The sequence below is a fragment of the Clarias gariepinus genome, chromosome 2, assembly GCF_024256425.1.
Source record: "Clarias gariepinus isolate MV-2021 ecotype Netherlands chromosome 2, CGAR_prim_01v2, whole genome shotgun sequence".
Classification (NCBI taxonomy): domain Eukaryota; kingdom Metazoa; phylum Chordata; class Actinopteri; order Siluriformes; family Clariidae; genus Clarias; species Clarias gariepinus.
The window spans coordinates 28,018,996-28,036,716 of NC_071101.1; the positions used below are offsets into that span (position 1 = coordinate 28,018,996).

At 36.3% G+C, this 17,721-nt stretch overlaps 1 protein-coding gene across 1 annotated transcript in view; it reads right to left on the reverse strand.

The window, feature by feature from the left end:
* Positions 1-7,757: 7,757 nt before the first annotated feature.
* tmem117 (transmembrane protein 117) overlaps positions 7,758-17,721 on the reverse strand; it is a 60,184-nt gene continuing 50,220 nt past the window's right edge. Inside the window, exons 6-7 of the mRNA XM_053514008.1 lie at positions 13,462-13,591; positions 7,758-10,366 (exon numbers count right to left, since the gene is read on the reverse strand). Coding sequence (XP_053369983.1) covers positions 9,726-10,366; positions 13,462-13,591 — 771 coding nt within the window. The 3' untranslated portion in view covers positions 7,758-9,725. The remainder of the gene's footprint in view (positions 10,367-13,461; positions 13,592-17,721) is intronic.

Below are 17,721 nucleotides of genomic sequence, written 5' to 3' on the forward strand. Positions count from 1 at the left end.
TAAAATTATTGTGACTGGTTAAGAATCCTTTAACACGTCATCAAAACCTGGAACTAAACTGTGAACTTTGGGGAAGAAATGTAGTCAGAAAAAAATCATAAATGGACATCACTTGAACAGACTTGGTAAAGTTAGATGGTAAAAAAAAAAAGGTTACTGTATATTTAAAAGTAAAAATAAGTGCATTTCCATATGCATGCAACGTAAGGAGAACTCACAAGATTGGGACTAAACAGCTCTGTGGTCATAAAAAAACACGATAGTAAGACTAATTTGCTAGGAAGCATAAAGAATAGAATTTGGAGTAATAGAAAAAAGATCATGTGGCCTGAAGAGTCCAGAGCGATGGATACATCAGGGCAAGAATTGAAGCGATGCCGCCATCATGCATAGTGGCTACTCTACAAACCTCTGGAGGAAATGTTATCATCTGGGGTTACTAGGCTCAGCAATGTTATGTGGCAATGAAATAAAGGCAGTTGATGACCTGAATGTACTGAATGACCAGTTTATCAAATCAATTAAGTTTTTCTCCCCGATAGCACAGGCATACTCCAGGACTCATTGGAATCATGCAGCATGAGGAATCATTTTCACACATGAACATGTAATTAAAGCTAAAGGTGACTGAATGAAATCTTAGAGCATGTAACGTTTTTTTTTCTTGACCAGGCAGTGTATTTACTTACACAGGAGGGAGTTATATTTTAAACAGTGGTAAAGAACCTTAATTCGATTAACCTAAATGACTTCTGAGAGATTCCCATCTTGTAGTTGTGTATAGCGCATAATTCCTGCATGGGTCTCTGTGTACATCGGCCTCTTGAAAGAATGGGCAATTATTCTTTACAACACATCCTTTTCATTAATCTCACACTGAGCATATCCTGTAAATGATTCAGGAATGAGTGGACTCTTAGAGGTCATCCATCCATTACAACAATTACAGGATAACGTCTAATAGAAGCCACTAGGCAAATGTGAGCTGAATTAATCCCCCCCGCCCCCCCCTTTTTCCTGTTTGTCGTGTGCTCTCATCTGCATTTAATGTTTCTGTACATAGATATTACAGGGAATTGGGAATTGTTTAATCTTATAAGGATGACTGCTTTATATCTCTGCGGTCTCTGGAGATAACTGAAATTTGCTCTAGGAGTCTTAATGTACAAAAAAAATCTTTGGGTGTCAAGTTAAGCAGGATGAGCTGTCAGCTTAACTTTATCAGCCAGAATAGCAGGGATTCAGCTATGTGAAAGGTAACAGTCTCCTCAATTGTCAGTTAGTCAAGGTTAATAGATAAATGTTTTTAATATCAGAGGTGATTCAATGATCTGAAAGATCACTGTGTTATATGTTTAGTATCTGGCTTTATTTCATACAGCTCAAATCCTAACAAGTATATATGCTTCCAACTAGAATTACAATAATTTGCTTAATAAGCATTTCAAATCCCTGACAAACCTTGATAACCAGCTCAGATAAGTGGTAGGGGACATGAACTCATTTTTGTATCTCAGCCATTTTGCAATCATCCCTTTTTGAAGGGTAAGAATGTTTCCAATCATAATCCTTATTCTTTCCAATGCATTAGTTTTACTCTTTTTTTGCGGCAAAAGTATAAATTATTATTGTAGTGTAGTTATGGAAAACCACTTCCTACATCAGTCTGCTGCCACCCAATTCTGATGATTTACACACAATGTTATTCGAAGAAAAAAAATGTAAATCTGACACCCTTCCATTAGGTTTCTCTTGGAGCAGTTTCTGAAAGCTCATGGAGTACATTTTTAAACTAACAGAAAAGATGATTTAAAAATCTTTTACCAGTGGCATTTACCCTCTTTATAGCCTGTATTTTACAGGGAATGTGCTTACAAACTGAATAACAAACAGACAGTTCTAAATTTAAAATAATTAATATATAAACATAATAAACATAATAATTATAATAATAATAATAATAAACTAAATGATTTGCCTTGTAGCTCCTTCAAAGGGTATGCAATAAGAACTGTGATGCACATTCATTATTTAGTATCAAATCCAAAAATAGATATTGGATATGATAAAATATTAAATTTGACGGACATGAAATTAGCATTGATTTTAACAGCTGAAATTAAATCAGATGTTTTTAGATTCATATTTTTATGTGATCATAGATTGAATATATATCCAGTACATAGTCATACAACTCAAATGAGAATGGTCAGATCTGAGTCAGCACCGGCGGAGTGGGGATTTAATTTCAATAGTGGAGGACACAGGACAAAGTAGCGGCCGTGGAGGGAAAGGGAAATTGGTGATTTAGTAGTTATTTGGGGCAATGAGGTTGCCCAAGCAAATCTGGAGGGAGCCTACAGACACAGAGCAGTGTTTAATGTAATTGCAAAAAAATATATAAAAATGTGGCCATAAACGAATGTGGCTGCAGTGCTAGTGAAAAGTAACCAGCATTAAGTCTAAGTTCAAGGAGGCAAAACATCAGCATATCGACGAGTGCATGCATACCATATCAGGGGACAGGCACATCCACATTGAAGTCAAATAAAAGTCATTTTTAATTATGAATGTGAACCGTCAAATCAGAATTGAACAATGTGGCTTATAATGTCAACATGCCTAATGTACCATAGAAACTAATGATCTATTTACAACACATCTCAGCATGTCTTTGGGAAAGTGGTTGCTCAGGGGTTAAGGTTTTGAGTTACTGATCAATAGGTTGGCAGTTCAAAACCCAACTCCAACAAGCTGCAGTACCACTGTTGGACCTGTCTGCTCCAGGGGTAAGCTGACTCTGCATTCTGAAGTTGGTTTAGGGCAAGATTTCTTTTTTAAATATGCAGTAATGTATATGTGTATATGTATTTTGTGAAGCTGCTTTAAGACAAAGACCAATGTTAAAAGTGCTACAGTATATAAATAAAATTGAATTGAAAAAAATTAATTGACAAATAAAGCCTTGACTCAACCTGGACTTTATTTTCATCAAGTTCTAGTATCAGTATATATATAAAAAATAAATACTTTAGTAAGTAAAGTATACAGTATAGTACATAGTATAGAAATAACATGTCTTTGAAAAATGGAAGTTGATATATTCCTTAAACACAAAAGGCAGGTTTTCTCTGTCAAGAAAAAAAAAACAACAGATTTAGTTTAAATACATACAGATGGGTTACGATTTACAAGAAAAAACTTAAATAAATAAGAAACATACTGAGCGCAGATGCTTATAGACAGTTATACAGCATAATATAATTATGCTATTAACCTCCTACCATGCTAACTGTTAGCTCCAGTTAACTTCAATTTGAGATCAAGACTGAATATGGATTTTAAAAAGATGTAAAAAGATCTGACTTTAAAGAAGGGGTCATTATTGGGACTGGATAGCATGTGCTTCAGTCACAAAGACTCATCATTTGTAACCATAGAAAAAACATCAGTAAATGGGCCTGTGAATTGTGGTTAAAAGCACCCATTTACTGCCTCTGCAATACTGCAATATGGAAACAGAATAAGAACTGTTCTTTAGGTGACAGCTGATGGAAAAATGTGATATGATGAGATGAGAAATCAATCAGCATAAGAGGTTCCCTGCTGAAGGCCTTGATCTCTACACTGGTTCTGTTATTCTACGCAGGACACTCCCCCTTGAGAAGGAGGGTCACTGAAAATATATGTAAAATGTTCTGACTAAGGATCTTTATCCCATGATTAAACAGATGGGAGTGGTCTAATCCAAGGTAATTGCCAATCTACAGAGTGCAAGAACTAAGTGGATGGTTTAATGAGGATGAAAATGATGTAAATCATTTGCTATGGCCCGGGCAGTAGCTAGATCTCAATGCCATCTAACACCTTAAAAGATTTTAGACTGATGTGATAGACAGTGTTATTCACCACCATCAAAACACAATTGGGGTAATATCTGAAATTATTTGAAATAACGGTGCTCATCCCATCAGTGAAATTTCAGACGGCTTACTGATGCAGTTTTGTTGGTCCCTTTTAGAGAACTTCATTCATTTATTTATTTTTATTTGTCACCGGACTGAATCTACAAACTCAATCTCACCCTCTGCATTACACCGCCATAGCTGACAGATCATGAGAGGGTCTTTCTTGACATTTTCTCGTGAAATATCTATAACATTAGTCATAGACTTAAGCTTGCAAACTGCCATTTATTGTATCAGAGTGTGCAAATATGCAAGAGTAACTCGAGTACAGAACAATATTAATGATGTAAGTGCTGGCCAGCAGGGGAGTGGAACCTATACCACACAGACATTGTACAAATCAATTGTGCCTAGTGTTAAAAGCAATCTAATGCTGTTCTATAAACACTATATCTAACGAAAATCTTGCAAAATCCTATGACATTTTTTTCTCTAAAAACTACCAAAATAATGTAGGGTCTTCTGCACACTTATTTTACCCCCATCCCGATCCTCATACAGTTTGGATTTACAGAATACACTAAAAAGTGTTGAGGATTTGTCACACATTTGTCTATTAACAGCAACCTTTGTCATAACTAATAAAGGAATCAATCTCTTAGGCTACCAATTACGTACCACTGCTTTTGCCTTTCCTTCTTTTACTAAAAGATCTATTCAGTATTAATGGCATAATAAAACACCTTTCTGTGTACACTAAATTCAAGACCTAAAAAAAGGTAAGCTTTTACATTAACAGCAAAACTATAAAAATGCACACTTGGGGTAAAGGTATGTTCTCTTCCCCTTTACATTTTTGCATTACAATCGAACTTTCAAAATACAGATAAGAAAAATCCAGAAGCAGAGAAAAATTGTATTAGCCATGAAAAGGTCTTGAATTGATTTCACCACTTGTTTAAAAGGGCAATGCAGGTTCAAAATGTGACGTTAGAGTAGGATGAACTAAGGTCAGTGCAATATATTTCATCATTATGAACTTGTTATCAGTGAAATGCCAGTAGGATAACACCCTGCTCAGAGTGTTTGGGATGGATTTGGCAACAGTATCTCCTGGCACGACTGGCTTCAGCAGTTCACAGTGAGTGGCGGCTTTTTGCCAGAGGCTTGAAAGTGGAATCACAGCAGGCGTGCTGGGTTTGTCCAGCTGGCTCCTAAATGTCCAATTTTCTATTGGAGAGATGAGAGAAGTGCAACAGATGCCTCTACCTGAAGGAAGTTAATACTACTGAGTCTGCCTTTAGAGTCGAATAGTAATTAACTTCAGAAGTTTGCATTAGGCTGATAATAATAAGAACAACAACCATATAACACATCCATTTAACTTTGAACTTTTACAAGACCTTAATTATGTTAGAAATCATTATTTAAAATCTCCAAACTTTCTCTTTAGAAAAAACAATTTTGATGAGTTAGTTCAAAGAAAAAAAACATAATAAATGAATAGATTAATGAACAAATCAAGGGCAAACAATGTATTTTAAAGCAATCACTTACAAAGTATGATAAAATATGGCATTTATTATGTTTGTGTTGAAAAGTTTAATGTGTAAGCAAATTGAGCTTTCTCTAACCCACACTTACACATGATGGTAAATGTTGTCTCTGGTTTATTAAAAACATTATTAGAGCATTTAAGTTGTTAACCAACAAAGGTAATGGACATGTTCCCTGGAGAATAAAGAGAGAGAAAGTTGCAATATCCATCTGAACATAAGCAACAGGAATTACTGGCATATGAGAAAGACAAAAAAAAAACCCTAACAAGTATATTCAAAGAAAACATTCCTATAAGTGGACTGATTATGCCAAATTGCCCGGTGTATGAATGAGTGTTTGAATGAGTGACTGAGTAAATATGTGTACGGTGATCTGTGATGGGTGTGGTCTTGGCTCACACCCATTGTTTCCAGGAGAAGCTCTGGATTTGCTGCGATCCTAACCGGGATGAAGCAGTGACTAAAGATTAATAATAAATGATCATTTTCCTTATCCATCACCACAGTGAGTTATTTTTGTGGCAAAAGTAATTTGAAAGATATGTTACACTGTTCAGTGCCATCATGATAAAATATTTAGATTGTCTAAATTTGGAAGATGGCTATTACACTGGAATAAGGTCTCAATCTGTAATTTCTCATTTTTCCAGTTCTTTTTGGAACAAGGACCTTCGGATATTGTCTTGCCTTTTCCTGCAGCAGGACTGATAAAAAATGTAGTTTCATTTCTGTGGAGAAAGCAATTCAAAGTAAATGGAGGGGAAGAGGGATAGAGAGAAGCGATGAAAAAAAAAGAGAAGTCTCTTTGTATTTCACATCTGAACAAGTGACGAACTCTACCCTGGGATTTGTCCAATGGTCCACCCTTGCTGTGTGAGTGTCAAAGGCAATCTCGGAACTCAATCGTACACACACACCAGCAGCTGACAAAAATATCCTTACCACAATCTCACAGGAGCAATCATGATGGAAGTCTGACAGATTCAGAGAGCCCTCAGAGTTGAAGCTCTGCCGAGACTTGATGGCAGACTTATCAAACGATACTGTGATCTAGTAGATGGGGGAGAGAGGGATGACATGACAACTGATCTGGGAGAAATTTAGACGATGGCCAGACAGAGAACAACTCAATTTGATCCCAGTTGCAGCTGCTGTCTCTGTTTCATGGCCTACACTTCAGGCAAAGTAGATTCTTTTCCAAAAATGTCAATTATGCCTTTTCATGACAAAGAGCCTGGTTAAAAAAGCTATAAAAAATGTATTTTTATCATTTAAAACTTACTCATTTTTGGATATTTTTTGTCTTATGTACAATAATGTTCATTAACTTCATCTTGAGACTACATTCCCTGAATTTATCTTCTTTGTACTTGGGGTCTTACATAAGCAAAGAATAAGTTTTGTTTTTGTTCCTCGGCTTAAAAAATGTACTCATGAAAATTGTTGCTTTAACTGTCCATCATTAACTGTTTATTGATATCAAATACATAAAATGTGTTGATAAAGGAAATCCAGCATTAATGAATAAGCATTCCATATTTGAACGTGTTATGCTAAGGTCTAGTAATGCATCCTTTTGCAGCCTTTATACTGTATACTGGATTTAATTGGAGTGGATGGTCATTTACCAAATTTTCCTCTAAACGACTTGGTTTGCCTTGGCTGCACAAAGTTATTTTCCCTCCCTAATGAACTAATTGGAGCAGCAGCTGGAAGAGGTCGGCCCTGAAGAGTTGCTTGGCAACAGGGTCACTGTGGACCGAGCCTATTTGAAATGGAAACAGTTGGTCTTCTGGAAGCGTTTCAAGAGTAGCTGCATCAATTTCACCAAAACACAAAACAACAACAACCCAGACTTCACCAAGAAAGCATTACTGATCAGATGCTGAAAAACGTCATTTACAGTGTCTATTACATTAATTCTGACAAAGTAAATTAAATGTAATCAACCACCATATTTATATTTAGACTTTATTAGAAAAGAAAAGCACTTTAACACATAATGTTAAACAAGCAAATACAGAAGCGAACATACAGACAAAAACTTTGGTCATGCCAAACTCCTTTTTAAGTGCCACAAGATCTCAAGTCAAAATGGCAGTCTTGTAAAATTTAATCTAGAAACATTATAAAAAAGACACAAAACACAAGAGGAACAAAAAGAAATAAATCATAGCAAAGTACTAGATAAATACTAGATGGCTGTCTTAAAATTACCCAAAAAAAAAAAAAAAAATCTTTATGGCATATTTTTCCCAGTTAAAGTAAAGAAGAAAAAAAATGGAGTCTCTAAATGTTGAGGAACAAAAATTATGGAATCATTACAAAAAAATTATTTGTTTCTCGTCTTTAATAAAGAAATTACATCACCATTAAAAAACAATATTCTCCATCCAGCAGATCCTAACATTCGCCAATAGGGGTTAGAAGATCAGCTTTTGTAAGATGAAGCCTTGTTACATTTTCACCATAAATTTTCACTTAAAAAAAGACCCGTAATGTTCTCTGGCTATATTAGAGAGTTGATATGTTTTTCCTGAAGAAAAGCATTACTGCTCTTTGCTCTGTGGCAAGATGCAATTATCAACCTAATAAATTACTTCATCGTCAAATCTATTTTCTATCAATGAAATGAGAAAATCTTAATGTACATCTGTGCATTGACTGTTGGGGTAATGATTGCCATCTGCCCTGGTCCTTTATCTGACATGCACTTCCAGATCATAAATGAGGGGGGAAATTTGATTGTATTTCAGTATCTTCATGAGTTCTAAATGTTTCGGCATATTTTTTTTTTTGGACCAACGCAAATTTGTGATTCATTATTGAACATTAGTTGCTTCCAATCATCCACACTACATGACTGCTTCTCTTTAGGCCATTGTAAACTTCTGTTGAGGTGTTTTTTTTTTCTTTGGGCTTTTCTGTAAATCCCATTACGTTTAGCTAATTTCCTATAGTTCTGTCACAAAGAGTTCTGTGACTGCTGTTTCCGCATGTTCGCTTTTCATTGGTTTTGTTGTGCAATTTCTATTATCAAGGAAAATTGGTTTGAGTTCTTTTATCCTGACACTTAGACCTCCTGCTTTTAGAAACTTATAATCCCGTTTTGTTTGTACGTGCACTAAATTTTAGACACAGGTGCCTGGGAACAACCAACATGGTTTGCTACACTCCGTGTTGGATTTCCTTATTGAAGGAGGATCATAATTTGTTTCTATTGTTTTAGTTAATAACTCTCTTGTTGGGGTTATGTTTCCTTTTAATTAGCCAAATCCATCAGCATGTTTGGATTTTTAAGCACTCACTTTTACCTGCAGGTTAATTTACATTTTAGACCTGTGCCAACATATGCTTTAGAAATGCAAATGACAATGCAATTCCATATATACACTGAACATTGAGTGATTCCACAATTTTGTCCTCTCTACGTTCTCTGGGAAAAATATGGAATTAATTAAAATAACACCATTTAATTTGTTTGAGGTACAGTATGTTAAATGAAAACACCCTTTTTGCCATATCTGTAATTACTTTATTTGTTACAATGCTGCATGAGAAATCTCTAAGGGCGGTAATTTTGTTATTTTTTGCCAAGGGTTCTTTTTAGAGGACAAACAGTCAGGATCTGTGAGAAAATTCCACACTTGATGATTTTCAGCTTTCTACTGGTGTTGGTAAGAAGTTATTTAATAAAATGATTTCTTTTATAGTAAATTACAAAATTATATGAGAAGACACACTATGGACACACTGTATTGCATAACAGATTAATATAATGTAATGATGCTTTAAAAGACTTTTAAATTCTATTGCCCAATAATGGACTCAACTACTAAAGGCACAGATCTTTCTGCTGAATATTCCTCATGACTACATTGCCATGCACTTGGTATATAAACAGATTTTTCATATAGGCACCAAAGTAGCTCAATAAAAATATATAAAAAAATAAAATGTTAAGCACCTTTGGACCATACCGTATACAATACTCTAATGAAAAGAAATGTAAACTAAGTACCAAAATCTGGGTGCCACTAAATGTAGAAAACACACTGTGCAATCTCCTGTATTAGAAGTTTCAAAGCAGGTTTCTGAACAAGCCTACAATGTCTTTTCGCTGGCGCTGTGTTAGAGGCATGTATTCAGATATTGGCCTGGTCATCGTTAATGATCCCATCAAGGCAAAGATGGATTTGGAGGAGCTCAGCAGAAACATATCTCAACTCTCCAGAGTTTATATTAGCTTTGCTTAAGGTTATGGAGTTAGTTTGTTAACATCTGCAGCCTCGGCACATGCTACTTTATCTACAGAACTGCTAGGTTGTGTCTCCTGAGTCTCATTAGAACAGGGGGATATAGAGTTAGTTGAGGACCCGAAATGATGAGTGTCCACTAGCAGCAAAATTGGAGTGGCACTCCTTTTTAAAGTCTCGCTCATTGATACATGCACTTCCTCAGGTGTGATGCCCAAATCTGAGGGTGATTTGCGCTTGATTCGCTCATACGTCTTGTCCTGGCTCTCCAGAAACGTCTCGCTCTCCTGGAAACGTCCAAAAAGCCAGATAAAGAAGCCAAAGAGGATAAAGGCAGCTAAGCTTGGAATGAACGCCAAGCATTTGACATCTAGACTAGCACCGATGTAGCGACTGTGGAGGAACATGTCTCTTTTGATGTAAGTGAGGTTGGTGTGCGGGTCAACATTAGTCGATCGCCATTCCCATGTTAATGTGCTGCGGTTGAAGTTGCTAAGAGTGTCTGGCTCCTCTACTGTGTAGATCTTCTCTCCTGGACCAACGTACTGGCCATACTCATAGGGCTTATAGAAGATCTGGTTCTTCCACATGTTTAAGTCAAGAATGAGGACCAAGAAGATAATGCCATAGTTAAACCATTTACCTGCAATACAGAAAATTATGGCATTATCTTCAAAGTTTTACTGCGACAAGTCTGTATACATACACATTCATGCAATTATTGAATCAGCCAATCATTTGGCAGCAGTGTAATGATGGTCAAGAGCTTCAGTTCATGTTCATATCAAACAGCAGAATGGGGAAAAGTTGCTGATGCCAAACTGGCTGGGTCAACAACTTCAGAAATGTATGATTTTTTTCACAAAAGTCCACAAACTATGATTTTACAAACAATGGTGAGGACAACAAGAACAAAAACAGTTGTTCAGGTAGAAACACAGTTTTAGGAGAGAGGTCAAAGCAGAATGACCGGACTGTTTCTAGATAACATTAAAACAGCAAAAACCAAAATAAACACTTTACAACTGTGATGTGCAGAAAAGCATCTCAGAATCCATAGCAGGCTGAACCTTGAGGAAGCTGGACTACAGGACTGGAAGATAGCCCTATTTATGCAAAATTTGTCCTTTAGTCATTTTAGATGTTCAGATGGGTTTTCAGTGTGTATGCACACACACAAATGTGAGAAAAAAAACATATTATGGGCTGGGGCTTAAACCAATTGGCCAATTAGATTTCCCCCTTAATGCTCATGTTTTTCCTCACCTCTTGCAGGTATTCTTCATTAAACTGGCTCAGATTTTCAGGAGAGGTTTGCAAACAATATGATCATCTCTTTACCGGTGTTCAAGTTTTTTTTTTTTTGTTTTTTTTTACCAGTTTCAATGAATGTTTGATTAATCCAATGTACTTCAGATGAAATAAACCTAATGATAGTCATAATTTACAGTAATATTTTTGGTTTGCTAAAACATTATTTATACATACTGTAGAAAATACGTCTTCAAATGGTAGAATGGAAAATAGGACAGCAGCTGGGAACGAAGGCAGCATAGCAAATACTGTATAGTATTCTCTGTGTATTTGTATTATATGATGGAGCACGGTGAGCAGTGGTAATATAGACACTGAAGATAAATGAGGTAATTATAGCTACACTACTATACCAGGACTGGGGAAGGTCAGCAGAGAAGCATTATGGTTAGGTTCAGATAGCGTGTCCTCGATTGGTGAGTGTGAGGACTATCTGCAGTGTCTGTTCAGTTGTTTCTCCTTAGATCTCAGAGAAGGTCTTATGAATTATGGGTGTCTATAGCTTCTGGAAGAGATCATCCTTAAAATCAGTTTCTCATATGGCCTTATTTTGTCACAGGAAAAGTACACTAAGATAGATAAAATATTAACCAATGTCACATGATTGATTAAAGTCAATCACTGCCACTCTAGATACTATGGGTGGAAATCCCACACTGTCTCAGAGACAGGTGTGAGCCGCTTAGATTTATTTCCTTTTACTATGTTATGAGGTACTTAAGCTTGGTATTTAATACAATAATTTAGCATCTGATCCAATCCAACTGTCTTTCTCAGCATAGCTGCCTTCACCTGTTACTGGATTGTAAGCTTTTTGACTGGTATGATGCAGCAGGACCGTTGTGTCTGAAACCCTAATCCTCAACACTTGATACTGCTATGATTTTTTTGGTGCAGTCACAAAAGCATAGAGCTCAACATGCTCAAAATGGTAAAGCTGAATTATAAAGCTTATAAAGCTGCCCCATCACTACCTCGAATTATCATACTGGACAATACTGTGATGGCTGAGAAGACTTTCAACTTCCTGGAAAGCACAATCTACATTTTAAGCCAACACACAAAAAAAAGTTTAGTAGAGGATACACTTCCTGAGACAGCTGAAGTACTGTAGCAACCTACTACAGGAGCTGTTGACCTAGTTCTACACAGCCACCACTGACAGTGTGCTCACCACCTCGATAACAGCCTGGCTCTGCTCTGCAACCAATAATGAGCTAGAGAGACTGCAATGTATTTTCAGGTCAGTTGAAAAACTCACAGGAAGCAACCTGCCCTCCCACAAGGACCTGTTCTTCTCCAGCACAAGAAAGAGAGTGAAAAAAAAATCATTATTGACTCCCTGCAGCCAGACCTCCACATACTGTATTTGAACTCTTTCCCTCCAGCAGGTGCTTTAGATCAATGTGCATCACAAACCAGACACTGCAACTGCTTCTTTCCACATGCAGTCAGATATATGAACAATCAAAGGACAGATGTATGGACACAATGTATAGACAGAACGATGGCTTGCCAAGTGTAAAGGTTTTCCTGGCATTAATACAGAATTTCGTTATTGTGATGCGGTCATAGGTGGGTGCGGATCGAGGGATTTACAACGACTTGAAAAGCGGCCAAAAATTTTAGAACCGAAATCATGTTTTACTGTACATGGCCAATAAAATGTGATTCTTGATTTGATTCAGATTCAATTCACAAAGATGTAAGATTATTACTACTTCGATAAGAAAGAAAGGATAACACATTCTTAGTGCACGCAATAATCATATGAATAGTATAGCGTACAACTATGAGTGTTTTGGAAAGCACCCATTTGTAAATATGCAGATTTTAGAATGATGGAAAATTAGGAAAAGTGTCTTTTGAGTTTTATTCTCTTTTGTCACCACGCTTTGGAGTAAGCTGCTTATGTCCTTGTGTTTGAATGTCTATTTTTAAAATTTTACTTGAATAAATCTTACATCAAGCTTACTTTGATCACACTGATAGATAGGATATGAACAACGCCTGGCACAAAAAAAAAGTGCAAATAAAGTGTTGACAGCCTAGAGAGGGAAACTCCAGGGGAGTTACTTCTGAGACACTGTAGAACAAGGTGAACTTTTTGGTTCAGCAACTTGGCAACTTGACGTTGATGATGGCTGGAAGATGAAAAGGATCTGCCCAGCAAAGGGACAATAATAACCTTGGCAGCCATTACTAAAGAGCTCTACTACTTGGTGCATCTTAGTATGATATTCAAATATTTAATTACAAAGTGAAATATTCTTAGTCTGTCCTATGGGAAAAAATATTTTATTACATGTGCCTTAAACGAAGCCTAAGAATATAATGAGCATATAATTGTACTGCTTTAATTATATTTTAATAATCCCTTAAGCTGTGGATGAATACATAAACAGATAATGAATATAGGCGTACCTGTGATGTGTATATGATACTCATCCTTGAAGATTCGCTTGCAGACTGGAAGTTTAAATTTTATCTGCGTTGTAGACAGGCCAGGAAGGTTCATATCCAAATCCCCCATGAAATGAGGAAACTCCCAGTCCTGAAGGAATAAAGATCCAAACAAAGTTATATAAGCAGAGGATGATGAAATGCATCACTTAAGAGTACACAAAAGCTGAAGAAAAAAAAAAGAAAACTAATTACAGAGCAGTGTAGAGCAAGAACTACTGTAGCTGCAAAGAAAAAAGGTTACACCAGTATGAGTAAATGGAAAGTTTTTCACACATTCCTTAGAAGCTCTTTTTTGACTTTTGCATTTCAGAAAACCTTTAGATATCAATGAATTCTTTTGACATTTATTTCTGTCACAATCAGACAGAAAGCCCAGATCCTGCTGGGCTCTACAGTGACTAGTGACATTAAACATCAGTTCTGCAGATGTCAGATTTGCCTATTATCTGCCTGTAGTGCGGCTGATAGAGGGGAGCATAAACCCAATCAAACCTCACACAGCATGTGGATGATATATGCATGACCATAGCTTTCATATTTCAATATGAAACATGCCATAGGCTCTTCCTTCTGGGTTGGAGTGGAAAAGGAAAAAATTTAGAAGAAAATAACAATGACGTTAGAAAACTTGAATTTGAAAACCACGAGAGATCCCATTGATACATTCATAAACAAAGCACAAATGGTGTTTACAAATGTTTTATTACGCCTATGTATTAGTTAGCTAGTTCAGTAGTCAGTAAGTTAGTTAGATATTAAGATAGTTTCTGTCATCAATTAAATTACAGCAGCTATACAAATGAGTCTTTCAAAAATCTTTCTTTTTGTTTTCTTTCTCGTAAAGTTAAGTAATAAAAACGTAGCAGACCGCAAAATCGTCTGTCATTAAAAATGTCCCTTCAACTAAAACTGGTGACTCCCTCCAGAGAAACAGGAACAGAACTTCACTATACCTACAATTTTGTATTTTCTAAACAGGTGTCCATCGTACAACCACCTGTGTAGGAAATGATAACATGTTACTTTAAGTTTATTAATATAATCCTAGTACTTAACACTATTATCAGAGCTGCTGTTATAAAAAAAAATCAATCAGGGTCAACAAACGGGGAAATTAATTACTATTTGAATAAAATATCAGGGGATGTCATACAGAATTTGGGAATTAACCAGCACAAATGGTGAACACAGGCAAAGTTAAAGTAAGACATCTCTGTTTCATAGACTTCATTATTTATTGACTGCACTTGACAGGGAAAGAATGGATCAAGGAGATGTACGTTCCACAAGTAAAGAGCTAATTGAAATCATAAATAAGGCTAATAAACACGTTTGCCAGGTACCCATTGCTGCCAATGAAAAATGGCTATCCTGGACATGAATCTTAAAAAGACTGTGGAGTTTCAAACAGAATTCAAGGTCCTATGTGGGTGGACTGTACTTAACGCCAAATCAAAGTGAGATGGCTCCGTGAGGCGCATAATAACTCAAGGCTAATAGGTACAGTGCAGTGTCTGAGTAATAGGCCAGTGCCACACTTTTGTGGATTGGCATGCCGTTATCTCTGAACATAAGGACCAGAGATGTGCCAGGCTCAGTAAAGCAGACCATCCTGAAGCTGGAAAATGAGACCCCATACTGAAAGAGGCAGGAGTGAGTTTTGTACTTAGAATGAAAGATCTACTAAAGAGTAAGTAACGATTGACTAACCTGTTAAAAAAATGTACAAGACGATTTACCACAACATGTTCAGCACCAGCCTTCAGAACAGAATTGAAAGGCTGCAGATTAAGAATAATACATAAAAGATCTTGATGATGGAATAAATTCTGGAGCAAAATCGACCCAAGTGCTTCAGAAGAATTATATGGGGCGTAAAACTGGTTGAAATTTGCAGAAGACTCTTAGTCGCGGTAAAACATTTGAATAGTGCAAAAGTTTTAAAGAAGGCCAAATGTGTTATGTGATCGGTGGTACAGGATGTAATATCACCGATAGTATAAGAAGAGCCCGATGCAGACTTAGAGGGAACGGTGAGATGGTAATCACATAAGCGCGATCTTTGTGGATGCTGTGGGTATGCCAAAAAGATTACCCTCTTTTCAAATGTAAATTTTTTCTTTTCTTTTTTAGATATATCCTTTTTCTTTTCTCTTTTTAAATATCATTTCTCGTTTTTCCTTATACTGGAGCGGCGTGGAGTTGCCCTTGTTTTTGGCACAGACTAAATGTTCGCATGCTGAGTGAAGCATTTAGGAAGCTTATATAAAGGTGTGCCCAGGTGTTTCACCTGATTGCCTCTACCACGGCGTCGCCTAGCAACGAATCTACGGATCTGCCTGATCGGATATCTGCGGCATTACAGTACATCCGTTAGTGATGATCCTTGCTGAGGTGGCTCGGAGCTCACTGCAGTTGTTCCCGTGAACATTCAGTAAGTGGAACGCCTGCCACTTGAAAATCACCTGCTGACTCGTCTCCAACTTGTGGAAGAAACACATCTGTCCACGGGAATTTTACACACATTCTTCATTTGCGCATTCATCATATGCACATTATTCACGAACACCACTTGCAGAGTTTGAAAGTTATAGCCACCCACGTGTTTGGGCTATTAAAGGAGTTCCTGGAAATGCCAACATTCCAGACATGAAGCAGGCAGTCTGATCATGGCTTTAATTTTTCTACTTTGATGGTATCAATCAAAAGTCTCGGTTTAACTTGAAAGCTTCTTGCAGTTTAACCTTTTAGAACCTGAAATATCAACACTTTTTCCAAGTTTTTCAGGTTCAAGTAGTGCAATATTTTTCATTGAATAAATAAATTAGATGACCTGAACCTCACTAAGAACAAATTTTACTGATGAACTGAAATAAATTAGAATGAAACAATAGCTTTAAACTAATATCTGGGAAATGGATCTGGGCTGGCAATGCATCATCGCATTAATCAACTAAAATCTGCTTACACTGAATTGATTTGCAACAAGATGATGTTAATCCGTTAATTAATGGCCGACTAAAATAGTGAAGGCATTATGTATGGTGCATAGGTCAATAAAGTATAGGTCAATAATTAATATAGTGCATATCCAATGTAATATACAGTAGTGTAATAATTAAAGTATGCAAATTTTTTTTATATATAATAGTTTTTTCTAAACTTTTTACCCTGAGATTTGATCAGTGCTTTGTACATACAGTACAGTACCAGTCAATAGATTGGACAGTTTAGGGTTTAGTTTTCTACATTCTAAAACAATACTACCGATTTTCCAAACTATGAAATAACATAAATGGAATTAGGTAATTAAGAAACAGCACCACCACCACCAACAACAACAAGAATCAGTTGTTATTTTAAGAAATGGAGTTAAGCAGTTCTGGAATAGTTTTTGCAAGAACAGTATTTCCAAGTGCATTTGTAAAACTTATCAAGCACTATGAAGAAGAAAATGGCTTCCATGAAAACTTTCCCAGTATGGCAAGACCAATGCTTCAGAAGCAAAAACATCTCAATATCAATTGTTCAGAGGTCACTGCAGATTTTAGATTACTTCAACATCACTTTAAAATGTAGAAAAAATTGAAAGGTGTTTTCATATTTTTGACTGGTGATGTATATGAGGCATTCAGTATGTTATTTTATGTAAGACCAAATTGCTGTTAAATGCTCTAATCGGACTGGTGTAAAGATGTCCAAAACAGCAGCTGTGACAGTAAGAGAAATCAGAGTATTATATTAACATACTTGTTTTAAAATGTTATGTAACTTACTGCGGGGATATGTAGAGGTTGCCTTACATAATCTAAACCTTATATTAGATAAAAATGAACTTGAATGAATAAATACAGCATGAATAATTATTGTTATGAAGTAATTTTTAAGGGGAATAGAGAAGAGTCTTCAGGACAAAGGATGACATGATTTGCAATTATTAGTATAATGATAAGTATTTTGTATTAACCTCAAAGTGAGAGCAAAGAGAAAGGATGGTGAGGCACATCCAAGATAATAAATATCAGATCATAGTGGATCTCAAACCCCCTTGATTCAATAGCTTGTTGATCCACCTTTAGCAGTAATACAGTAACTCTCCAAGGTCCCACCACAGCATTTCATTTGGGTTGAGATCTTTGACCAGGCCATTCCAAAACCTTAATTTTTTTCATTTTTTAGCTGTCTGACAGATGGCCTCACATTTGCCTCTAGAATACT